The 26,289-nt window shown below is 38.2% G+C and overlaps 1 protein-coding gene across 6 annotated transcripts in view; it reads left to right on the top strand.

The window, feature by feature from the left end:
• The first annotated feature begins 567 nt into the window (after positions 1 to 567).
• Positions 568 to 26,289, top strand: part of GABRA4 (gamma-aminobutyric acid type A receptor subunit alpha4) — a 71,182-nt gene continuing 45,460 nt past the window's right edge. For 5 of the 6 annotated variants that reach the window (XR_003521048.2, XM_027600366.2, XM_027600365.2 and 2 more), the window contains exons 1-7: positions 569 to 924; positions 1,339 to 1,457; positions 15,497 to 15,564; positions 16,562 to 16,782; positions 16,949 to 17,031; positions 19,550 to 19,693; positions 20,547 to 20,699. Coding sequence is in view for 5 of the 6 variants with exons in the window: in XM_027600366.2 (XP_027456167.1) it covers positions 839 to 924; positions 1,339 to 1,457; positions 15,497 to 15,564; positions 16,562 to 16,782; positions 16,949 to 17,031; positions 19,550 to 19,693; positions 20,547 to 20,699 (874 nt within the window). In the remaining variant the exon portion in view is untranslated. Of the gene's footprint in view, positions 925 to 1,338; positions 1,458 to 15,496; positions 15,565 to 16,561; positions 16,783 to 16,948; positions 17,032 to 19,549; positions 19,694 to 20,546; positions 20,700 to 26,289 lie in introns of all 6 variants that reach the window. The other variant, XM_035726406.1, reaches the window with a different exon arrangement.

The following is a 26,289-nucleotide window of genomic DNA, read 5'->3' as shown; positions in this document are numbered from 1 at the left end:
GAATTTGGTATCTTTACAGCAACAGCTTGGCAAATGCGTTGAGTACAGAATGAAGCTCAAGGCCACATTCTAAGTTTGGCGAGAGTCTGTCCAGTGAATTGCAGCCCCTCTTAGGAGGAAGAATCTTCTTTGTTTTCCCGCCCCCCCCCCCCGCACACCTCCCCCTCCCCAAGCACCTGAAGGGAAGAGTCCCAAAATTTGTTTCTGTCCATACTTGATCCCTGGTCCTCACCACGGTCTCCCATCCCCATGCCCAGCCATTCCAGTCATCCAGCTCCTTCTCCACCTCCAGTCTTGAAAATGGGTACAAAACAGGTCCTCGAACAACCAGCCTAAGGAGAGAGGAACTTCATTGGTGAAATCCAAATCCCAGCAGGAAGGAGGGGGGGTCAGGAGGGAAAAAAGTGAAGGCAAAGCAATGCTGTGGGCAGGGACCCACTGGGGTTGGGGATGGCGGTCGTGGAGGGGGGGCAGAGTTAAAGGTTGGAAAGAACTTGCTCAGCCTTTCGGTGCAAGCGCGCCAATGTTAACCTCGGAAGCCTCACGGTGCGGGCACGAAAGGGTGTTGAGCGGTATACATAGCTCTCCATACACATTGGGAGCTCAGCGAGAAAAGGAGGGGGCGATGGAAGGCAGGTTCCGCCTCCCCCTGGCCCGCGTGCACACAAGCGCCCACCGCGGCTCGGGCTGGCTGAGCGCGGGCGAGTGTGAGCGCGGGCGAGTGTGAGCGCGAGTGTGCGCACGCCGCGGAGAGCCTCTGCCCTCGCCTCGCACCCTGCTCAGGGCATCTTGAGAGCCTGGAAACGTGAACAGGCTTAAAGTATGGCATGTTGCAAAGATGGTTTCTGCCAAGAAGGTACCCGCGATCGCTACGTCCTCCCGGGTCAGTTTCGCCCTCCTGCACTTCCTGTGCCTGGCGGCTTGGTGAGTTCCCCGGGGTCCTGAGGGACAAGGGTGGAGAAGTGGCCAGCTCCGGGCCCCCGCCGGCCGCGGCCCCTCCCGGGGCAAACCAGACCCTCCTGTCTCCGCTGTAAGGTCAGGGGCCGCACCTGGGCTTTTCTGTGACGGAGTAGACGCGGAAAGCAGAAGGGGCACCCGGTGCAAGAAGAGTATGGGTATTGGGCTGCGTGTGCACAGGGTGCGCCTTTCCTGACCATTTCTCTATCCCCCATCCTTCAGACCTGCCTCCTTCTGCTTGGGGCAAGAGACTCTTTCCCTAGAAGATAAACCTGTTTCCACCTGTTTTGTGATTGATTCTTAAAACAACCCCTTCTGCCGTTTTTTGTTTTTTTGTTTGGTTTTGTCTTTTTTTTTTTTTTTTTTTTTTTGCATTCGCAGTTTAAACGAATCCCCAGGACAGAACCAAAAAGAGGAGAAATTATGCCCGGAAAATTTTACCCGCATCCTGGACAGCTTACTCGATGGTTATGACAACAGGCTGCGTCCTGGATTTGGGGGTATGAACGATTTCAAATGCTCAAGTGTGTCCTGTCTGTCCCTCTCTCCGTCTGCCTGTCTGTGTATCATTAGGTATGCTTCGAGTGGAAAAATGAAAAATCTTTCTCTCAATCTCTCTCCCTCTCTCTCTCCCTCCCCCCTCCTTTGATGAGACCTCTGACAAGAAGACCGCCCCCACCAGTACTTTCCCATCTCCCTGCCGACTCAGAAGCTTTGCCTCTCCCCCACACTAATTACCTTCCGGGACCTGACTACTGGGTGGGGGAGGTTGGAGGGAAAGAATCAAAAATGGGAACTTGGGGCTCGGTTGCCCAGCTGCGCCCTGAGAGTGGACTTCCCCTGCACCTGGCCACTTTGCTCAGAGCAGGTTGCACTTGAGGCAACTGATCCTAAGTCCCTTGTCCTCCCACGTGGTATCTGTCCTTTTGCCAAAACCTCGACACTGTGTTCTACCTAGGACATGAATCTGGGGCATGAAGCTGCCTGCTCTGCTAGAGAACCCAGTCCTTTCCTGTTCTCTTCCACAGTGGGATGAATTTTTACTTTATTTGGGGAGATGGCATTTACCTCCTTCCTAAGACTTTGGAGTCAGAGGTGTTTCAGCTTTATTTCTTCCTTAAGTATTTATAATGACTATAATAGAGGCACATCCATTAGCAGTACTGTTGCTATTTTGCATATTCATATTCCCTTTGCTTATATAATGAGAATTTATGTGGCAAGCATTGTGCTAGGCACCATGTTCGCAGAATCTCAAGATATAATTCCTACCCTCAAACACCCGCTCAGTCCATTTCAGAGAGAACACATGACTTCACCCCAAGTGTCAGCTCAGGTCTTCTGACTACCAAGTCCATGTTCTTTCCAGCTACACTGAGCTAGTTATCCACTGGGAAACGAGTTGAACAAGATGCAGGCTCTATCTTAAAGGAATCTCTAGTCATAGTAGTAGTAACAAGAATAACCACTAATATTTTATTTATTTATTTGAATTTTCATATATACCAGGGGTTTTATAGCCATTACTGAGAGTAAGCTCTTACTATCCCCATTTTACAGATGAAGAAATTGAGGCTTGGGAAGTTAAGTAATCAGTTCGAGTTCACAGTTGGTAAGTGGCATGGGCAGGATGTGAAACCAGGTCAGGTTGTATATTTCAGAGACAAACCCATGAAGACCGAGAGGACATCAGATGCTATGTGGCGAGCATCACATGATATTAGCAGCGCAGGGCACGTTAAGCTTCCTATTGAGAGCGTATAGGAGATAGGAGGAGGAGAGCATGGAGAAAGGGAGAGGGAGCAAGACAGTCCCGTGAAAGAGGGCAGAATTAGACATGGTCTCAAGTTTGAAAGAATTATCAGAAGTAAAATAGACTTGGAGGAGAGAGTGGAACTGGATGATTTTTTGGAGTCTGATTAGTCTGGTTCTTCTCATTTAACAAATGAGGACACTGAAGATTAGAAATGGAAAGTCATTTATACAGGAACACATAGCATATTAATGGTTGGCTGGAATCAGGTCTTCTGATTCCAACTTTTCTTCTGGATTTTATTGAGAAGGTTATAGGGGGTCATTGAGGGTGTTAATTGAGTTTTTGCATGTTGACAGTGATAAATCTGGATGAGAAGGATGAAAGATTCTCCTAGTTCTTCTCACATTGCCTCTCCAGCAGTAGGATGCTCAGCACGGCATTTGCCTTCATGCGAATCTGAAAAGAGGTTTCCTTGCAGAAGTGAATCATTTATCAATGCACGATCTTTCACAAGTGACTGGGAAATTATCACTTTATATCCAAAAAAAGAATTCTGTGGAGAATATTTCAGATGATGTGATATCATTGAAGACCATATTATATCAATAAAAGAGAACTTATCTGCCCATAAAGGTTTTAAACATGACATTTTAAGTAAGGAAAAAAATAACAAAAATATCAAATCACGTGAGTTTAAATATTTATTAGAGCATTGATATACCTGAACATAAATTAAGGTGAAAAATTATAACTGAGATGATATGGTTTTATTATTAAATGATGAAAGTTAAAATAATATCTGCCCAGGTGGTTACAATACAAATATAACTCAAAAAGAAGAGGGAATCCATTGCAGATGCATCCTTTATACCAACTACCCTCTCCCATAATATTATATAGACAGTAAAATGAATGAAATCCATCCATGTAAGCCATTACTAGATTTTGGCTAGCTGCAGTACTGCTGAAATGTCTCAAAGGCATTATTAGTCATACTACTTGTCACTGCCAAGTGATCTGCATTACCCACCTGGAGATACTTTTATAGCTTTTTGGGAAGACGTTGAATTCACCTTACTTCAAGTGTTAGCAGTTGCTTAATCATTAAAAATTTACTATATCACACAATTTTTTTTGGCTATGCTCATAAATATTTGTGGTAAAGGTGATTCGTTTTTTAGGAATGGGTCATTCTCTGTAAATGCATAGCATACCAAATGTGACAGGGGGACTAGTAATTCTCACCTGCAGAAACCATGCAATCTGTTTACAGGATGTTATAAATGAGCATCACTGAAAATAATAAGAAAACTCATTCTTAGCACAGACTCTTGGATACCACAAGTTTGGTCCCTTCTTGACATTTCAATACTTTGTGGAAAGTTTGGTATTTTAAAAATAAAATGAAAACAATTCAGATTTTGACCAGTATGCTATAAATACAGATTTACTTCCTGGTTCCTTTAATCCTACTTCTGCTCTTTGTAGAGCATTTACTTTATATCTGTTTATACAACTTAGCTGTGTTCCATTTAAAATAAAGCTAAAAGCAAAGATTTGAATTGAAATTGGATGGTTTGTGATTGCTCAGTAGGCCGGCAGGGGTTGGAATAGATTTGGAAACTAAATTACATATTTTTAACTCCGCCGCACAGCTTGCAACAGGGAAGGAAAAGGAACTGAAATCGTTCTCTTCTTTTCATCCCTCCAGGGTCTCCTCTCCCTTGTCTCCCACGTTCTCCCATTGGAGAAGAAAAGGGGAAAAGGTGAGAAGAGAAGGAAGGAAGCATGGTGAGAGAAGCCAGATTGGGTCTTTTGAAGGGTATAGTTCTTTTGGCCTCTGACAAATCAGTCTGCTGTCATCCTGAAGTAGCTTGCACCTTCAGAAGTGGCATACAAGTGAGCCCTTCCACAAAGGAGCTAGAAAATCATTCCCCTGTACTCTTAGCCACTTTCAACACTGTTCTACATCATCTTAAAAATGCATAGCTAAGGTATTAACCACCAGGAGATAGCTTAGGAAGCCAGCCCTTCACCACTTGCATTTATTGAAGGATTATGCAACCCTTGTACATTTCAATCTTTTGAGGCACATGAGCTAGAATAATAAATACTTCAAGTAATGATAATTGCCTTAGATCATCTTCCACAACCTCCCTGAAATGGGAACAGACCATTAGGTCAGTTTTGCAAGGTTGCTCGCCACCATAGCCGGGACTTCACATTAGTGGTGTCCTCTACAGTTTGGAAACCTTTTTGCATACAATGTTTAATAAGATTCTCATAACAACACGAAGAGATAAGCAAGGTGGGCATCATCCCTATGTTAGAGGGGAGGCTGAGAAAAGTTCCAATGAATTGCTCAAGAACTCTAAAACTACTAATAGGCAACTAATAGACTAGGCAGCTGGTCTGTTGCTACATCCACTTCTAAAGTTTTCTTACATCCTTCTGTTAACCAAGAGTGAAATTTTCATTATCATACCTTCTTGTTCCTAAGTAGGTTATTAAAATAAGCAAAACTACATTTCCCCCAAAGGAGTGAAATAACGCTTATTCTAAAGCTTTAATAACATTTTAAAATGGAAAAGCAAATATGGAGGAATATATACACTTAGGTAAATTTGGAATAATTTTCCCACACAAATAAAAATATCCTTGCAAAATTTTCAAATGATCTATATCCTAACCTAAAATTACATTAATGCACTAACCATGTGCTAGCCTTATTAACTGAATGTCTACAGAGAATAGATTTTTTAAAATATGTAGACAAAAAGAACACAAGTCCACAGGGCAACGGAAAAATAAAGCTTCATTCTCTTTTGATTCGTCACTGTCATTTATGCATTCATTTATTGAACCAACAGATATGGATACCACTATGTATCGGGAACAATGTGAGGTTGTAAAGATATTCTGAATCAGACACAGGCCCTTGTGAACTTTACAGCTAAGCAGTGTAGAGAGATACAAATAACAAAGAAACAAATAACAAAATATTAAAGATAATGCTGTGGAACAATCTAATAACATGCTAAAATAGAGAAAACTGAGTAAAGGATCTATTTCAGATACGGTGGTGAAGAAAATCTTGTCAGTTGAGCCCTAAAGGGGACAGATATGGAAAAGGTAAGCAAAAATTGTTCTCAGGCAGGAAAAAAATAAAAAGAAAAAGCAAGTTTAAGGGTTCTAAGGTAGATGGTAAGTTAGTGTGATTCAGACAGTGAAGGGAGTCTGGTGAAAGGAATTCTGGGAAGGTAGTAAGAAAACAAGAGGAAGGATCTCACAGGACTAGCCTCTTGTGGTAAGCGGAGGCCAGAGCAGTCAGGGCCTTTTGTAATTTTAGTGAACCTGGAAGCCATCGGAGGTTTTTTAGGTGGGGGCAATGACTTGGTGTGACTCAGATTGTAACGTGATCCCTTTGGCCGCTGCATAATAAAAAGAAAGACTTAGATATAGGGGTTGAGCCATATTGGAAGCAAGGAGACCAACGAAAAAGTTTTTTCTGGGGTGGGGGGGTTCTCTTCATTAAGTTAATGGTGCTTGTTATAAGGTGGTAAATGTAGTAAAGACAGATTTAAGTGGAAAAATTGAGATATAATTTGGAGGTATAATTCAACAAAAAATTGGTGATGGATTTCATATGGGTGGTAAAGGAAAGGGAGAAGTAAAACATGACTCCTGGATTTTTATTTTGAGAAAATGGGTAGAGGATGGCTCTCTTTAAATTAGAGAGAAGGGGAGGGAGGGAGAAGAGAGAGGGGGTGAAATCAAGAAGTCAGGTGCGGAGATGTTAAGAGTGTTAAAATACACATATGGAGTCCTTTTGGTTGTACATACTTGCATATCAGACAAGAGTTTTATCTGGAGATATACAAGAGAGTCACCAGCATATAACGCTATGAGAATGAGAATAGATGCCTAGAGAAGAGTATAGAAAGGGCAAGGAGCCCAGAGCCAAGCCTCAAGGAACACTAACAACTGAGGAAGGGCAGAAAATGTAGAATTGTCAGAGGAGGATGACTGTGATATAGGTGGGCACTCGGAGCGTGTGAAGTTCTAGAAGTCAAGAGAGTGGAATGTCTTAGGAAGGAGGGATGAGAAGCCTCTCAAATTCTTCTAAGATTAAGTTATATAAGGCTGGCCACGTGGAGATGTTTCATTTCATTCACTTTTCATCAACTCTTTATTAATCATATAATATGTGCCAGGCACTATTCTAGGATGGCGCCGGGAAGTGCATTAGTAAACAAAAGAGATGCCGTTCCCTGCCTTCGTGAGCTGACAATTTAGTGAAAGACAGGAAATGAGCAACAAAGATAAGTAAAATATAGAGTGTCAGAAGTCGATAACTGCTATGGAGTAATAAAAAGCAGGGGAGGGGTTGCGCTTTTAACAAAAGCAGTAGGACAAACTTAAATGAGGAGGTGATATTTAGAACAATGATCCTAAGTCGGTAAAAGCAGAAGCCACATTTGGGTTAGAAGAGACTCTATGTGTGAAAGTGCCAAGCATGGAAGTCAGTGTCACTGCAGTCAAGCTTAACAGGACTGAGGGGTAGGAAGGGGTTCATCTGATACAAAGATGAGGTTGTGTAAAGCTTTGCAAGTTGGCGAAGACTTTGCTGTTACTCTGAGTCAGATCACAAGTGATTAGAGGGATTCCAACAGGGGCAAACCCCGAACGGCCTAATTTTCAGAGACTCACCTTTGTTGCCGTAGTGACAAAAGGCACTCAGGATCAAGGGCAAATGCAGGAAGGTTTTCACAATTAACTAGGCAAGAGATAATGGACGTCTTGACCAAGCTGGAGGCGCGAAGCTTGTAAAGTTGGAAGAAATGATCATGTTTTGGCTATGTTTCAAAGCGCTAGTCCACTAATGACAACTAGAATGTGGAGTGTGAGAAAAAGGGAGGTGTCTGATTCCAAAGTTTTTGACTTGAACACCTAGAAAAATAGAGTTGCCAACACTATGGCAGAAGCAGATTAGAGGTGTGGATGAACAATTTGTTGTTAAGTTTGGGTTGCCTATTGGACATTAAGTGGAGATGAATCTGGAAAGCAGGGATGATTGGTAGGTCAATATATATGGTACTTAAAGCCATAAGACTACAGGGACCATCAAGAGATTAAGGATGATATAGAAGAGGTACAGGTATAGAATTCTGAAGTCTCCAGTGTTAAGAGGTGGGGAGTTGGCAAGAATCTCTGTCCCAGGAAGACTGAGGAGTGGCCTTAGAAGTAGGAGGAAAATCTCAGGGTATGCATACTGGATGGTAAGTAAAAAGAGGAGGTGGGATTGATCATTTACTTCTTAATGTTGCTGACAGATTGAGAAAGATAAGAACATAAAATTCAGCACTACATTTATTTAATTTATTTTTTTTAAGATTTTCATCACTACATTTAGTAATATCTACCTCTTCAGTGATTTTGACAGAGCAACTTTGGTGGTGTGATGGGTATGAAAGTCTGATTGGGGGGAGGAGTCTCTGGATGTTTGTACAGGGGAGCAGAGAAATGGGGTGCTGAGTGGAAGGAGAAGTCAGATCAAGAAAGCTTCTTTAAAAATGAGAGAAATTAAATTATTTTTTAAAGTCTGTGGAAACAATGCTATAGATAGGGAAAACTAAAGATACTGACGAAAGGAATTTTAGTGGCTCCTGAGCATGAAAAGCAAGTTACAATAGATGACAGAGTGAATAGAAAAGGAAGAATTAGAAGCAATGTGTATGGATTTTTTTTTCCCCAGAAGTTCAAAATGTGAAAGGGAAGAGAAAGAGGGAACGTTGCCTTCTTTTAAGATTAGAAATATCAGAATACATCTGGAATAATCTAGTAGGGGATAATATAATATTACAGTGGAGGGAAGGGATAACTGAGAGAAAGGTGCCTTGAGAAGGTAAGAGACTACAGAACCCAGAACACGAATTTTCTTTGTTATTTTCTCGGTTTAGCAAAAAAGATGTACCGCCACTATCATATATTTGCATTTTCTTTAGGGCAAGTGTATTTCGTGTTTCCCCAGACAGGCATTGTAAAATCTAGATATAGGCTATCAGTAACTTTATGGAGATTTAGATAATATTTCAGTGGGTTGTTAGTTTTCTTTTGGGTGAAAAATACGTCAACTTGCATTATATTACTTTCTAAGCCTTTTTATTGTATTTCTTTTTTTAAAAGCCTCTTGTGTACAGAATTGGATTCTGAATTAATAATACTTGTTTAACAATTACTCTCATTATTGCTCCACATGTAACCTTCTTTTTATCCGCCCACCCACCCATCTATTCATTCATTCATTGTAATATCATAAACATAGCAGTTCAATCATTAAACTGCACAACCGTGACAACTTTCATCCTGCTAGGGAGTCTCCCTCACCCTCTCTTCCTGTCTGCCCCACCCACAGAAACCACTATTCTGAGTCCTTTTTAAATGATTTCATAGTTTTCCTTTGAATATTATTTTAGCTCAACTTTATTTTTTTAAAATTTCAATTACAAAAATTTAATGATTTTGAACATGTTACATATTAGCTTTTGGTGTTTTTTTTCCCCACTTAATTGTGTATTGCTAAGATTCATTCTTGCTGTTGCAATATTGCTATAGATCATTCATTTGACTGCTGTGTGATATTTCCACTTCATAGGAACCAGTTTATTCATCTTCTCTGTTGGCAGTAGGCATTTTGCTTATTTCCAAGATTGTGTTGCTGTGAATATTCTGGCCCAAATTTCCTGCTGTAAATGTGCAAAAGTTTCTTTTGCATATATATCCAGGAATGGATTTTTCTGGATCTTAGTGTAAGTGGGAGTTCAACTTGATGAGATAATGCCAAACTGTTTTCTGTGGTGGTTTTACAAATTCAAACTCTCATTTACAATGAATATGAGATTCAGGATCCACAAAACCTTCAACCATATACATATACATACATATATATGGAATATATGGATATATATATATATGGATATATACATACATATATATGTATGTATATGTGTATGGAATACTTGAAATGGCATTTGATTGTGAAATAATTAGAATTTTCTGATTTCTAATGTGTTCGAACATCTTTTCAAACCTTTATTGCCTACAAGAATTTTCGTTCTGTGAAGAGCATTTTCATCTTTTGCCCATATTTCATTGTTTTTTTAAAACACTCTTCTTAGGTATTTAACTATTTTAATCATTTAAAAGGTTGACCTGGATTGATAGAAGGATCCTAGGACATAGGAAGCGCTAATCTTTAATGTCATCTAAGTAAAACTTGATAGCTCTCTGTTTTCTCTGTGATGTCAATGGATATCTCTTCTCTGTTTACTCTGTAAGAAGGCTAGCATTTCTGTGTTTTTTTTTATGACAAACAAAATTAGATATTTCTTCAAATATATCACTCAAGATTCTTTGTTGTTATTTATGTCCTCAGTACTTTAAGCCTCTTGATTTTTATAAACAATGTGTTTTGTAAGATGTAGCTGGATGCATGAATTTAGGTGGCTGAAAAACCAGAAACATGTCCTCAAGTGGGTAGCTGGGGACACACTATGAAAAAGGATTGACATGTTTCAGTATCAGCAAAACATCTGAGGTCTTTCTCCTGGTGTTACAGCAAATTGGACACTCTTATTGGAGAAGAAATTAAATCATTATATCTTTTGACCAGGTCTATACAGCTGAAGTAAAGTTAGCAGTGGAAAATCATCTGATACACTGTTAATAGTTCTCCTACTTTCCACCCAAGTTAGATTCGTTAATAAGATGGGAATATTCCTCTGAATTTCATCTTGGTAGTCTTGGCTCTGTCTTTCAAACACTACTGAAAGTCACTTTTTTTTTTGCCTTGCAAAATGCCAACTACGTTTTGGGGATTAAGAAACATTTCCCTATTACCAAAGAAGTAGTATTTTTAAAATAAAATATGTCTTTGATGTTACACAAATGCATATAACATTATGAGAAGTCCTTCCAAGCCCAAAATTATCTGGTTTCTATGTAATTATGCTCTTAGTAAGGTTGATTTGAACGTCCTAAACAGTAGCATTAGAGGAAGCATCTCTAAGAATTATTCTTAATTACATAGCGACCATTATTCATAGAAAACTGATTTATTGAAAACCTATTACATTTAAGGCTTGAGATTAGTTCTGGGAAAGGATACAAATATAAGTAAGACACATTTTCTGCTTTAATCAGGAAATATTTTTAGCTTAGCTGGTGTAACGAATGAATCCAAGTAATTTTTCTTTTGGGGAAGTTTTTAAATCACTAGTGAGATGCTATTAAGAACACAAACACATAGTTATTCACCCCCTAGTATGTGCAAAGCATGGGAACTTCAAAGAGGATTAAGATTTCATCTTTGCTGTTAAGGGAAGAAAGACAGACTCAAACAGGCTATGATAAGATAAGAGCAAAGGCAAGGAAAGTGCTGCAAGAACATAGCTCAGAAACTTTGCATAAACAAAATTTAAGAAGTTTACATACGGCATGTTATGTAGTAGATAGAAAATTATATAAGCAGTTAATTATTGATTTATTATTTAATGATATCATTAGCATAGTAAAGCTAGAACTTACTTGAGGGAGTTATAATTCTGGCTCTGGCATATGATAGTTAAACTCTGTGAGCTCAGCTTCCAGATCCATAAAATTCTCATGATAGTATCACCCTCGGAGGGTGTTGTGAGAATTAAATGAAATAGTGTATGGAAAGAGGCTAGTATCCTGCCTGGCACATGGGAGGCCTTCAATAAATAGAATTATTATATCTCTGCTCTTTGCTTTTTGGGAAAAAAACCTGTTCCCTGTGAGCAGTGACACACCAGCATGCCCCTTGATCTGTGAACACGCCATCCCCACTGCTGCATTCCCAGTAGGCCATCATCATTTCTCAACTTGGCTGGTATGGCGGCCTTTTATAAGAGCCCTTCCTCTACACTTGCTTCTCTATAATTTACGGTCCATACAACTGCCAGAGTGATTTTATAAAATATATAATTCAGATCATATAATTTCCTTACTTCAAACTCTTGATGGTCTTCCAATGATTAAGGGATAGAAATCAAACTTCCTCACAGCCTAAGGCAGAGCTGTACAGAATATCAGAGGGAGAAAACTTTGGGAAAGAACAGAGGAAAATTGTTTCTTTTGTATTTCTGTATTGTTTTGTTTGGCGGCCATAACAAAATACCACAGACGGAGCAGCTTAAACAACAGCAAGATCAAGGTGTCAGTAGGCTTGGTTTCTTCTAAGTCCCCTTTCCTTCTTTGTGGATGGCTATCTTCTCTGTCTTCACATGGTCTTTCTAGTGTGTGTTTCTGTGTCCTAATCTCCTCTTCTTTTAAGGGCACCAGTCACATTGGATTCGAGCCCATCCTAATGACTTCATTTTAACCTAATTTCCTTTTTTTAAAGACCCTAATTCCAAATACAGTCATATTCTGAGGCACTGGGGCTTACGACTTAAACATATGAATTCAGGAAGAACATAATTCAGCCCATAACAACCTCTCTATGTGTTGCCCATCTGTCAGCGGGATTTCTACAAGCTCTTTTCCATGTAGTTTTAACAACTGTCACTGTAATGTGTATTCTAAGTATGTTGCTTAAAAGGATGCCCCTTAAGAATATGGACTCAGGGCTAGGTCTCTGCCCACTGACTCTGGTTTTCATTCTGTTTATGTGGCTTTCATTTCTTATCATTCCCTTCTTACCTGCTTTGCCGCCAGCCTCACTGGCCTTTTTTCTAGTCCCTGAACACACTAAGATCTCTCCTGCCTCTGAGCTTTTGCCCTGAAGTACTTTATGCCTGGAATGGCGATTCTCTCTGTTCTTGCAGTGGCTCAGACTTACCCTCCAGGTCTTAGTTTAAAAGTCACCGCTTTGAAGAGTGGCTCAAAAATCTAGGCTTTCCCAGGCTCTTACTCCATTACCAGCCTATTTTGTACCTCTTATGAATGAAGAGATTCTTCCATTTAACTTATTTCTTTATTATTTATACTCAGACTCTTCTAATAGCATGGTAACTCCCTGCGGCAGGGGACTCTTTTATTTATTTATTTATTTATTTATTTATTGTATTTAATTTTATTTTACTTTTCAAATTTTCATTTAAATTCTAGTTAGTTAGCATACAGTGTAATATTGGTTGCAGGAATAGAATTTAGTGATGCATTACTTACATATAACACCCAGTGAGACAGGGAACTCTTAAGTCTTGTTAACCACTGTAGCACCAGGGCCTAGTATAGAAACTGACCCTCAGCAGGTTCTTAATTAATGTTTATTGAGTGAGTGTTCAAATGAAATCCCTCTACCAATCATATATTTTTAGACTCTCACTTAATCTCAAAGACCTATATGATTATATAAAGCAAATACTGAATAATGTCACAAACAAACTAACCAATACTAAGAGTGTAATTCGGGACACAAATATTTTTTCAAGAATCTTTAAGGAAGTATTATGTAAGAATTTGAAAATACCCATTATTTTCATGGAATCATTGTAACTACAAGAATTAGCATAATCCTACACCCCTTAAACCCCTTAAAATAAATTTGTAAGTAAAAATATCATTGACCTAATTCCTCTCCTATATTTCCCTTACTCCCATAGAACTCTTACGGTATTAATATTTTACAGGACATAGTTTGGTAAATACTATTCTAGAAATCAGATGAACACTGTCTGTAAACTAGAATAAGGTGAACTGTATCACCTAACAACTTGTTAGAAATGCAAATTGCCAGGCTCCACCTTAAACCTACTAAATCAGCAGGGCTAGGGTGAGGCCCAGCATTCTGTACTTTAACAAACCTTTGGGTGATTCTGATCCAGTTAAAGTTTGAAAACCAGCCCTAAACTGATCTTTAAAGTAACTTTTAAATTCTCAAGCATCTTGTCAAACAAATGGTTCAGTTGTCAGGACATATTCAACTGTAATTGTTCTAAGTAACTTATCTTTCCTTGCTCTGACTTGCAGTAACTTAGTGCTTTTAATAATTGTTCTTAAGAAACTAGCAGAGTGATTTGTCCCACTCTTGAACCACTTTGAATTAAAGCTCTTATCTTCTAAAGTTCAACACACATTACCATCTTCTTGGATTGCCTATGTATTCCTGAAACATTTTGGTTTGATGAGCTTATTACTACCATATTTTTGTTGTTGTTTACAATTGATCATTCAAATAAAAAGTCAGTTAACTTCTCACACTTATTTTCTCTGTTTTCCAAAGGTGTTATTTTTTTTTAAATGAAAGCTCATGATAGATCAATTTCATCTATACCTTTTCTTTCACTATACTTACAAAGATATATTTTTCTTAGGATACTTATTTATGAAAGAATTTTCTCATTCTCTTTCAAACTATTTTTTCTTCCTGTGGCTCAATCTTTGTCCTACAAAGGGAGAAATATTCTGATTCATTTTTATGAGGATAACTTTAGACCTAGGGCATTAAGCTATGCCTTTTGTCTTTTTTTTTTTCTTGGCATAAATCCAAATGCCCAACCAGTATCCAAAGGAAATAGTCCATCTTGATAACAGATGTTATTCTTTCCAGTATGGAGTATCTAACTTTTAGCCAAACAATGGTATAAACCATCATTTAAGGAAATGATGTTCAAGAGGGCAACAATTTTTTATTTTTATTAGTAATAAAAAATGGTTATATATAATAGTAACTACTATCATTATTGAGTGCATTATATTCTAGAGACTGGGACAAGTCATTTACATTTATAATTTCAGTTAATACTCGTTAAGACATTTACCTATCAGGATTCATGACTTGACTAAAATCATAAATTTAAAAAGTGTTAGAGCCAAATATAAATTCCACAATTCCTTATTTTAAGCACCATACTAAGCCCAGATTGTGGCACTTTTCCTTTGTCTAAAATCTGTGTCAGCCCCATTGTCATGATGCCCCCACCTTTTTCTTCTGCCAAGTAAACCTATGTGTGTGTTTCTGAAACATTCTTATTTAGGCCTGGGAAAGAATGTCCATAGCGGCCATTATCAGAAGCAAAGAGAAACTACTACTTAATAAGTACTCTTATAATAGAGTCACTGTGTTCAGGGTTTCATATGAGCAATTTCATTTGATCCCTATCAACAGTCTTGCCTGTATCTGTGGTTGCTGCTTTTGCGAGGTTCAATAGCCTGCCCGAGATCAAGTGGCTAGTAGGTGGCAAGAAAGTGAATAGGTCTGACTTGTAGGAGAGTTTATCTTTGGTTTCAGTCACCAGGGGATGGTCTGCCTATTGTTAAAGGTGACATGAATCATTTTTGTGCTTAAATTATTTCCCAGAATTCTCAGCTCTCCAAAGATGCATCCCTTACAACTATTATGGTTTATCTTCTCATTCTGTGGCTACGTTTCCTCTTTTTAACAGCTCACTTCTTTATTAATGGCCAGTCAGATGATGGACTATAAAAAATTACAAAGGCTAAAAGCTTTTGTTCCCTGCACTGCCTGTCATAACAGTGCCCGGAGATGATGTATTTTTGAAGAAACAAGGTTCCCCTAAGTAATTGGGGTGCGTTTTTGTTTTGTTTTGTTTTGTTTTGCCTGTAAATAAACACAGCTTTCTGGTTTTGTTGTTCTTTTGTCTACATTTTCTTTTATTTTTGGACAGATGCATTACCTCGCTGAAAATTTAAGATGCCGTAAAAACATGATATATCATATCTGTGTTTACTCTTTAATTATCCTCCTTGCCTATAAAATTGGTAATTTTTTTCACTCATTTACTTCATACCTACTAGGTCCAGTTACAGAAGTAAAAACTGACATATATGTCACCAGCTTTGGACCTGTCTCTGATGTTGAAATGGTAGGTATTTGGGAAATTCAATGTACCTCTTGAGGTTTGGAAGTAAACATGCAGAAGAGAGGGCAATTAATATTTATTTTGTTGTTAATCACACACAGCTAGAAAGTCAAAGAACTGCCTAATTAATCTCAAAAGTTTATAAGGAGTAAGACATTGAATTTGCATTTCATCTCTAACATTTGAATATTTTTTGGTTTGGAGTTACTCTCAACCAAGAAAAGAACTTTCCTCTACTAGTCTCCATGCACAACCTTTTATGCAGTAATTTTTTCCCTTAGAAAATTATTGAAGAGGAGAAAATTAAAGAGTGTAACTAGTTTTTGTATGAAACTGTACTGTAGTCCTAATTGCATTTAGTATTCCACGCTGGCCCAGTTGCTCACTCCCTGCCTCCACCCCAGCCCCTTCTCACCCTACCTCCCTCTCAGGCTTAAAGAGGTTAGGACACCTGATCAGGATGAATTCATCCATTCCGTCCATTCAGTTGTGCCTTCTAATCTTAATATATGTAGTTTAAAGGTCAAAGGGCCAACTTTACTTTTTTCCTTGACCCGAGGCTCTTAGGCTAACTTTAATAAATTCTGTGACTATAAAATTACTTTTTACATATTTTACTTTGTCTTAGAGATGCCTACAATTTTATGATCAATTATGCCATGATATTTGTTACACTTACTAATTTTGCTACCTGGTCTAAAGTACAACTGTAATTACCTGATGCTGGCAGTTTTATTAAATTATAGTAATTACTCTCAAATGATTCATGTGTATGGTAATTTACTTATCTAATAAAGTAGAAGATTAAGGTATCAAGATGGACATAACATGCTTTAATTGCTGAGAATCTTTTAGTTCTATTGATTTAAGAAAATTTCTGCTATTAATTTTGTTTTTATTTGGGTAGTTTTTTTTTACGAGTGGGAAGGAGGGTAGAATTTAATGCATATTTATGTGTAGTCATCTGTGATTTGAATATGTCACAAACTAATTTCCCTAGGAATACACAATGGATGTGTTCTTCAGACAGACATGGATTGACAAAAGACTAAAATATGATGGCCCCATTGAAATTTTGAGACTGAACAATATGATGGTAACAAAAGTATGGACCCCTGATACTTTCTTCAGGAATGGAAAGAAATCTGTTTCACATAATATGACAGCTCCAAATAAACTTTTTAGAATTATGAGAAATGGCACTATTTTATACACAATGAGGTAGTCATTTTTTTCTTTTTCCTTCTTCTCTTTTTATGCTTTTTTTCCCTCCTTCCCTTTTCCCCTCTTTCTGTCCTTCCTTCCTTCTTTTCATCTTTCTCATTTTAGGTGTCATAAAATCATTTTTAAAGTGAGAGCTAATGTTAATTGTATTTTTCCACTTTAGACTCACTATAAGTGCAGAGTGTCCCATGAGATTGGTGGATTTCCCCATGGATGGTCATGCATGCCCTTTGAAATTTGGAAGTTGTAAGTTACAATACAAATATTGTTAGAATTTATTATTACCTAATGCAAGCTGATATTTATATATGGGCATGATTCCCATAATCCATTTAAATCATTGTTCACGACAACAACTCTCTAAGATTTGACTTTGAGGAGACTATTTCAACCCATTTCCAAAAACCAAAAATCTGTTTGTACAGATAGCCTAGGTAGACTGACTCATTAATAGTAGGTTGGTGGTCAGTGGTGAAATTTAGGGACCCCTGGACTCCATGTGTTGGTGGTGTAACAAAGAAAGTACAAAGGATTTTTGATGGGGAGGGCAGTAATTGAACAGTGTCTGTTACAAGCAGTCTTCTTTAAGGCAGATTTGAAAAAAGGTGAGAGAAGTTTCAGGGTTTCTTGAAATGACAAGGGTTAGAATGATAGCAGCAGCGCTGTTAGTATCAAAGTGGCTGAAGCATGATGAAAGCATAGTAGGAGGTATGGTCTGATACACAGACAGAGCCAGATAATATATCACCTTATAGACCACATTAAGGAGTTTGGATTCTATTGTAAATGCTATAGAAAGCCCTTGGAAGGTTTTACTAGGGGATTTGGCATTCTTTGACTGACACTTTACAACTTCATTTCAGCTTTTCTATAGAGAATGGACTGTAGGGAGGTTAGAATAGAAGCAGAGAAGAGTTGGAGGCTATTGCTTTAGTACCATCAAAGATGGCAGTGGCTTAGACAAGGGTGGTACTAGAGGAGAAGCTGTGAGGTAGATGAATTGGGCATATTCTGAGGAGGTAAAGTCGAGAAGGTGAAATGAATGGGTAGAAAACAATATGGAATTCTTTTCCCCTAAGCTTCCTTCTCTGAGATGGCGGAAAAATGAGGTTGCCTCTTCTAAGGTCTGCTGCAAATATTTGATTCATTCAGAATCTACCAAAAATAGATGCTAGCTTTTATTATTGCTTCAGATCCTTAGTACACTGATTGTGAAACTTTTGCCTGCTATTACTATTGCTCACTGCTTAGCTTAATGAGAATTGGCCATCACCCTTCTTTTATAACCCCTAGTAATCACAGTATTCAGTGAGCTAAGTTAATTCTAGAGAGAGTCATTTGCTCCCTAACCAGTGACTTAATGAGAGAAGATTTAAAAAAAAACCCACATAGACAGAAAGGGCCATCTCACTGGGGGCAGAATTAAAACCCATTGGTACTGTAAGAATTTAAATTTTCCCCCAAGATAGTTCTTATCTATGGGAAGTTCTTTCCCATCCAGGCCCCTCTGGTTCCCATACACAGCACTCTTCCTAGTGACTTGAACATAGTTGATACGCAATCAGGGTTTGTGCTAAATAAAGAAATCACTCTTGGGAAGTTGAATTTTTGGATTAGGAATTAAGAAGAGAGACATCTTTTGATCGCCTTCACCCATTTTGCCCAGGCCCTCATTTCCTGCCTGAACTATTGAATCGTTAAGAGCAAGGTTATTCTATCAAGGTAGAATAGCCAATGGAAGGATACCTGATTTAGAATATCAAGGGCAGGAACATAGTATTCGGGCTCTTTGAAATGTCTACTGCTAAATGGCAACACAAGCCTCAGAGTTCGTTTCGTGAAATCATTTGTAAAAATAGTCTCCCTCGGTATCAGCTCCTTTGTAGAATTAAGCAATTTCACTGAGGACCTACTGTGCTCTAGCCATTTTAGGAAGGTTTGTGGAGGGAACCAATTCATCATGTTCTTTCAGGCTTCCTTGTGTGTGAGCCAAGCTACCTGTTGTGGGTGGACTGGTAAAGCAAGCAGCTGGTTTCCATTTGCATTCAACACCGAATAATAGAAAATGGGCTTAAATTGCCACTGGGAGGGATTTGTTGAAGACGGAAGGGAAAATGTCCTGATTGTAAGAGTTTAAAGGTAGCGGAACTGGTTGTGTATTTATAGTCCCTGGAGAGCTTTACAAACAGCAGAATCAGTTGTCGCTGCGGAATAGTTCCCAAACAACATGGGTGTTGCCCAGAGACAGTCTGGAATAGGTGACCCCTGAAGAGCTCTCCCAACAGTAGGATTTGGTTTTGGTTTTGTTGTTGTATTTTTATAGGCAGCATCTGGTACATTTCTAATTGGCAGAACGGCCTTAGGATGGAAGAAGTCAGTATTGGTCAAGCACTGGAATTGAGTTAGAGTGGAAGGAAATACTTTTTTTGGTGGAGGAGCATGATTTCTGTTTTTCAGCTGCTTATCCTATTAGTATGGAAGCACATCCAAGTGCATTGATGCATATATAACATTTAAGTTGCCTTAGTGTTAGTCTCTCCTTCTCCAATCCTTTGACATAAAAACAAGAAATATGCTGAGTTGCAAGGCTGTTCATTTAATCTCTACAGTTTTCTAAATCTTAAGCATGTTTGAATAAATCATAATGAGTATTGTTTCCTTTTATTCCATCTTTCTTGAACATGTGTAATATTCTTAAGTGTTGACCATCAGTCCTGATGAAAAAGGACCATTAAGTCTAATCACATTCTGGGCTCTCATTCAGATGCATATCCGAAGAGTGAGATGATTTATACCTGGACAAAAGGTCCTGAGAAATCAGTGGAAGTTCCAAAGGAGTCTTCCAGCTTAGTCCAATATGACTTGGTGGGGCAAACTGTATCAAGTGAAACTATCAAGTCCATTACGGGTGAGATGCTTAACGATTAAAGTCAATATGCTACTTGGCATTAATTTTCTAGCCTGCAAGTGGGATTGAAAACCATGTTTTGGGATTTGAGTCTTCTGAATCTTGGGCTTCACAGTCTGAGACTAAGGCCACAGCTTTCCTAAGTAACTTTCTTAATATGTCGCTTTCAGATGTCACATTAAAAATGTTTATCAACAGCTCCCAGAAATTTTATAGTTTGTTTCCCTTATTAGCTTTTTAGATTTTTGTCTAAATGCCCATAAAAGATGCTTGAACTCAGGGATGTTATATATGGCTCTATGTTATAAGTTTCTCTTTGTATTTTTCTTCATATGTATAACATTTAGAAATACAGCTCTTTCCTAAAACTAAGGCAGTAAGACAGCCTCTCTCGAAGCATATATGTATACGTAACGTATATCTGTGTATTTCAATTCTTTCCAAAATTAAGCTTTAGATTTTCAAGTGTGTGTATTTCCATTTTTTTCTAGTGATTTTCCATAAAAGTGAGGTCTAAATTCTGCTCTTAAGAAAAATGCTGAAATTGAAGGCTAATTGCTTTCGCAGTACCATATCTTTAAAATAGAAAACACTGCAAGAATTTTTTAAAAAGTTGTAGCTTAATTTGTTAAATCGCTTAACCACTATATAGAACAAAAGTGTTTTTCTACGTAATGATGTTCAATATCATTTCCTCCCTAGTTAGGAACTATATGTTTCTCAGCTTGCTTTCAATGCACAACAGATCATTCTTTGTCTGAAATACTGTTTGTTAGTCTGAAGTATGATTATGAAGTCATTGACGAATTGCCTGCATAACCAATAATACATTTTCCTTGTGTTTTATTTGTAGGTGAATATATTGTTATGACAGTTTATTTCCACCTCAGACGGAAGATGGGTTACTTTATGATTCAGACATACATTCCATGTATTATGACAGTGATTCTTTCTCAAGTTTCGTTCTGGATAAACAAGGAATCAGTTCCAGCTAGGACTGTATTTGGTAAGTGCAATTCATTTCATGGGTATTTTTGTTTGCGTTATATTTTGATCACGATGCACAGGAATAGCTCTTAGACGTCATTTTTTTTCTAAGAAAATATTAAACAGTAATATGTCAAGCTGTATGGAGAAAAGAATCACATAGCTTTCTTTTTTCTTTTTTTTTCATAAACTTTCATTTTTACCCAGCCAATACAAATAAGGTTTGAGGGGATATAGGGAGGCTATCCCTTCCTTTGCGGCCTCATCGTATTTCCCTTATTGAGACCAGGCAGATCAGACCAAGTGGGAATCTGGGTATGATTTCACTTTTTGTGATATTCTTGGGCTCCTACCTTAATGCTGTGTAGTTGAATTAAAATCATAGCTAGGTGTTAAAATGAAATGCACTGGGAACTTAAAATAAAACAAATAAAAGTCACGGCTGAATGACTATGAAAACCTTAGAATAATTTGCCTTTTAATGAAGAGGAACAAAATGCCAGTGGTTTAAATGCATCGAGTTGGGTGGCATTATATGCTTAGGTGATTAGCTCATTGTTATATTTTATCTCCATCTTTTCTTTTCTGAACACAGGCATATTTTCTTCTTTTTGTTTTTAGAGTGGCTTCCTGTATATCATATTCTTAACTATATGAGGTCCAGAACACATCAGTTTTAAATTTTTATAGCTGTGAACAAGTCTTCTGTACATCAGCCATGCTTTTGAATAATACAATTTGTTATAATGATATTTATTCAATTTAACATATTTCTCTATTCTTTTTCTATTGATTGTGAGTAGCAAAAGCATTCAGTAGTAGGATAAGAAGGAAAATGTTCGCAGTTGGTCTGGACTGGAGGTACAATCCTCACAAGAGATGTTACTCTTCCTTTGCTTTTCCTAGTTGGTAGGATCAGAGCCATGATATAATATCCCTTATCACACAACAGCAGGAGGGATGCTGGTGAGAAGAAACTGGGGGAAGTGGGAACTTCTCATCCCGCTTCCCCATCCGTATAGAGAACTGATCAGGTGTCTTAGTGTCCTCGGTGCCTCTGAACGTGAGGAAATTTTCCATAGACATCTGCACCCCCCCTTTAATCTTAGGTTTACTCAAGAACCCTACTGGGGAAACTATTACAGAAGGGTCAATGCTGGGGGCAGGGTATGACCCCAGGAGGGCAGTGAGCGGGTATCATGGCACTACTTACTTCACAGAGTTGTGAGCGTTCAATTAAAGAATAACTGCACATTGCAAGTGTTGAATAAATTTTACCCATTAAAAATGGGTGTAAAAATGAAAGAGCAAATAACAAATCTAAGCTTGGGACTATAATAGATTGGGGTTTGAAACCAGAATCTGGCACTTATTTTCTCCATCCATATACATTTCCATCCTAATGCATCTCTCCTTCATGGACTGATGAGGAGTTAGACTGATGTTCAGTACTTATCCCAGGGCACACGGTGCACTTAGTACATATTCGTTACTCTCTCTCGTACTTCTCTCACATGGAGGAGATTTATTTTGTTGGGACTTGGCTTCCTTGATTTTTAATTGCTTTTCAAGGAAAACACTTATTGTTATTGCATAATACCGGGCACTCTGCTAGGTCCCTTATGCTCCTTACCTCATCTAGTGTGTATAGCAGACTTGGGTCTTTACATATCACGTTCAGAGTCAGCCTGACAGGGCAGGAAGTACCTGCGGAGGCTGAGCACAGACCAAACTACCTTCACTTTCCTTGGCACAAATCATACCAACATTTCAGGAATTGTTATCAGAAAATAAGAATAAAACCGCTGGTACACATATTATCATCTTTTCTCCATGACCTTAAAGACTATCTAGAGCAGAAAGTATTGACCCATCCTCTGTGCATCTGATGAAGAGGCAATAGTGTCTTAATACAGATTCTGCAGCCAGGCAGCCTCGGTTCTAACCACAAGATCTACCACCGATTTGCTGTAAACCGCCCGTGAGTTACTTCTGCTCATTTCCTCGTGTGTTACAACAGGATGAATGGTTGTACCCACTTCATAGGGTTGCTATGAGGATTAAATTGAATTAATTTGGGTAAAGCACTTGGAACAAAGCCTATCACACAATACATTTTGTTTAAGTATTTATTATTATAATAGTCCATGCTACCATCTGCCTCATTTAAGAATCACTACTCGATACTATAATATGAATGTTCCCTGTATTTTATGGTTATTGTGATTGTTTGATAAGCTTCAGAAGCTTTTTTGGTTGAATACAAACTGGTAGCCACCGTACTATCTCACTTGTCCCCCAAACAATAGGAATTTCCAGTGGTGTGGAGAAGGATTACATTGATTGCATTAGTACTCACCAACATCTCCAACAGATAAGACACTGTAAGGAAATTAAGTGGCACGTAGCAAGGATACTGGTCGTACTACTACTAACGATGATAAGATTTACCATCTTATGCAATCTTAACAATAGCTCAGCAACGTAGGTGTTATTAGTTTTTCACAGATAAGGAAAATAACTCAAAGAAATCAAGAAACTTGTATAAAGTCACATACTTACAAGTGATGGACCCAGGACAGTTTCTGTCTAACTTCGAGAAGCCTGCCATTCTGTCTTCACAGGAAGTTTGAGGATGTGGGCATTTGTGGAGTATTCCAGAGCTTCTGAGTGAGATTGTATGGATGTGTGCTGAAGATAATTCGTGGGTAGCTTTTTCCATTTGAACTGTGACATTTGCCTCTCTTGTGCTCGTGTGCCAAGATGTTGGTTTTGATTGACCAGGGAAATTATGCACAATAATTAAGTCTTCAAAGACCTAAGATGTATCAGAATGGTGATTATTAAACTGTTCATTGAGGCACTGAGATGGCATTTTCCTAAGGAAGTTAAGTTTTAAGTATTTGGGGAACATTAGCAATCTATTTCATAGGAGCTTTAAGTAAAAAATTAATTCTGGACTAGTATTTCTTTTCCCTAATTTTCATTTCCCTCTTCACTCTGGGAGAGTATATGTTGGATCAGGGATGTCACTAGAGATCATGGAAAAATAGACTCTCCTCTTCCCCCCCACAAATTAATTAGTGTAAATATGAAAAGCAGAGTGTGTGTGCTAAATTCTCTCCAAAGGCCTTCTATCTGCAAAGCTGTATGCCTGTAAGTCTTGTAATTATTCCAGTATAGTAAAATGTTAAACCAGAGTAAATGCCAGCTGGCATATCTAAATCATTACTAGTTCATTTTCTTGGAGTGGCCAGCCAAAAATTTACTCTTGAGCACAGTCTTAGCCCACTCTTACATGCCCTCTCCCAGCCCCTGGGCCAGCCAATATGGTACATATTCAGCATTATAAAAGCAGGTACTGGCAGCTCTACTTGAACATGTCAAAAAAAATTCTATGGTTGTTGAAATGTTTTCAGGGTAGATGCCAATTAAGCCATTTAGAGCAGATGCACTGTCTTCCTAGATGCAGAGGAAGCATGTCTCCTTATCTGAAGGGTTGGCTTCTGTTTGCTACTCTTTTGGTGTTTATTTAACCGAATGCTCTGTCTAAAAACAGCTATAAGAAGCACATTCCTGTCATGCTAGGGCTTTCTTTAAGTTTGACCACAAGGAGGAGAAAATTTTTTGTCTAAAAGGACGGCAACTTCAAACACTTAGCCAATTGTTTATACAGGTTACTTGCCTAACTTTGCCAACAGTCATAAGATATGAACCATAATATTTGAAGGGCTCTTCTACAAACTTTCAAATCAAATTGACTCAAACCAGTGAAAGAGAAGTGGAAGTGGCCACATATTTTTTGCATTTATGTCCATTAGCATCATTTAACATCTTCATGAACTTGGTGATCTACCCTCCTTAGTGATCAGAAAGTAATTTTGGGATTCAAGGCCCAATAATTGCATTAATATCCTGCTTGCTTAGCACTGATAAGGGAATTTCTTCACATGACAGCAGGAGATGAAGACCACTCCTTCAGGTGTGCAGGAGAAATTGTTCTGGTACCAAAAAAAAAATGTTCAAAGCAACCTGAGAAATCCTAAATCGCTTATATTTGAGTTTGCGTTTTCTTTTTTGGTTATCACATTATTCTGAATTCTGAGAGGTGTTCTTATTTAGGCTGCACTGTTCATATTTTATTTCCAAGTGCTTTCAGCATAATTTCTGTGATAGTAGAGGAAATATACACAAGGAAGTTGTAGAACAGTTTTGAATTCTTAATAGGCCATTAAACTTAAATTTTTATGAATAAGAAGAAAAACTTTGATTTATCTTCAAACTTTGTAGCTAGAATTTTCAGTTAATTTACATCCCACAGGCAGTATGGGAATGCTGCCATTTTTCTGAGATCAAATGGAGGCCTAAAAGTTCTAGGGTTTCTTTCTGAAATGAAGTCCAATAAATTCACAGTACTCCATTTTCATAGCAATTTCAATATCTCCATATTTGACCCAGCAAACATTTAAAAATCTGTTTTAGATGAATAAAATTCTAAAACATCACACTTTTTTTTCTTTAAAAAGGGAATACAACCAAATCCTCAAGTTTCTTTCTCTGTAGAGTTTATGGAATATTTTTTAAAGATCTATAGCTTATACACTGCACAGTTGCTCTAATTTTTTATGTTCTAAACATTGACAATTCAGAAGGGACTGGAGAAGAAATGGATTGGTGAAGGAGGTGAAAAATGAGTTTTTATTTACTATGCATTTATCATGTATCCAGCATTATATGAAGTATGGTAAATCCTGAAGCAGTGTTAGATATTTCTGCCCTCAAGGAAGCTACACTAAATTAGGTTGTGGAGACAGGCCTACATGCATGGAACAATTAGGGAACAAGGCAGAATGTAATTAAATGCTGAGTTGAGGAGACAATATAATTTCTCCCTAATTTCAAATATTATTATTCTATTACTCTTGCATGGGCCTCACTATCTCTTCAGTTTGACATGTTATTATTTGGCTTTTGGTGAAGGATTGACATGGATTGGAGTATATAGTTTAGGTGACTTTTTCATCATCATCATCATCATCATCCTCCTCAATTCAGGAACAATTCTGGATATTAAATATAATGAGTTTATTTTTATTTATTTTTGTAAGGATTTTATTTTATTTATTTGACAGAGAGAGAGAGAGAGCGCGCACAAGCGGGGGGGGGGATGGCAGAGGGAGAGGGAGAGGCAGACTCCCCACTGAGCAGGAAGCCCGATGCAGAGCTCCATCCCAGGACCCCGGGGTAAAGACCTGAGCTGAGGGCAGAGACTTAACCAACTGAGCTACCCAGGTGCCCCTAGAATGAGTTTAAATGGATATAGTAAATTCTCACAGAAATCTCCAGAGCTTAACTAGATAACATAGCTTATATATGCAGACAGACAAAGATACACAAAGAGACAACTATTAGCATCCTTAAATAACACATTTCTCTATAGCTCCAGTGACAAGTGGAATTTTTCCACTGAGAATGGGGGCTAACCTTTTTTTTCAGGCTGAGGAGAAGGCTTCCCCAGAGATGATATTCTTCAGAAACCTACTGATGAAAGAGAAGTACCTCTATTCTTGTTGCAAAGATTTTCCTGCCTACCACAAACTGATGCATGG

The sequence above is a fragment of the Zalophus californianus genome, chromosome 2, assembly GCF_009762305.2.
Source record: "Zalophus californianus isolate mZalCal1 chromosome 2, mZalCal1.pri.v2, whole genome shotgun sequence".
Lineage (NCBI taxonomy): Eukaryota > Metazoa > Chordata > Mammalia > Carnivora > Otariidae > Zalophus > Zalophus californianus.
Note: the sequence above shows the minus strand (reverse complement) of the source record. Positions and strands in the feature narration are given on the sequence as shown.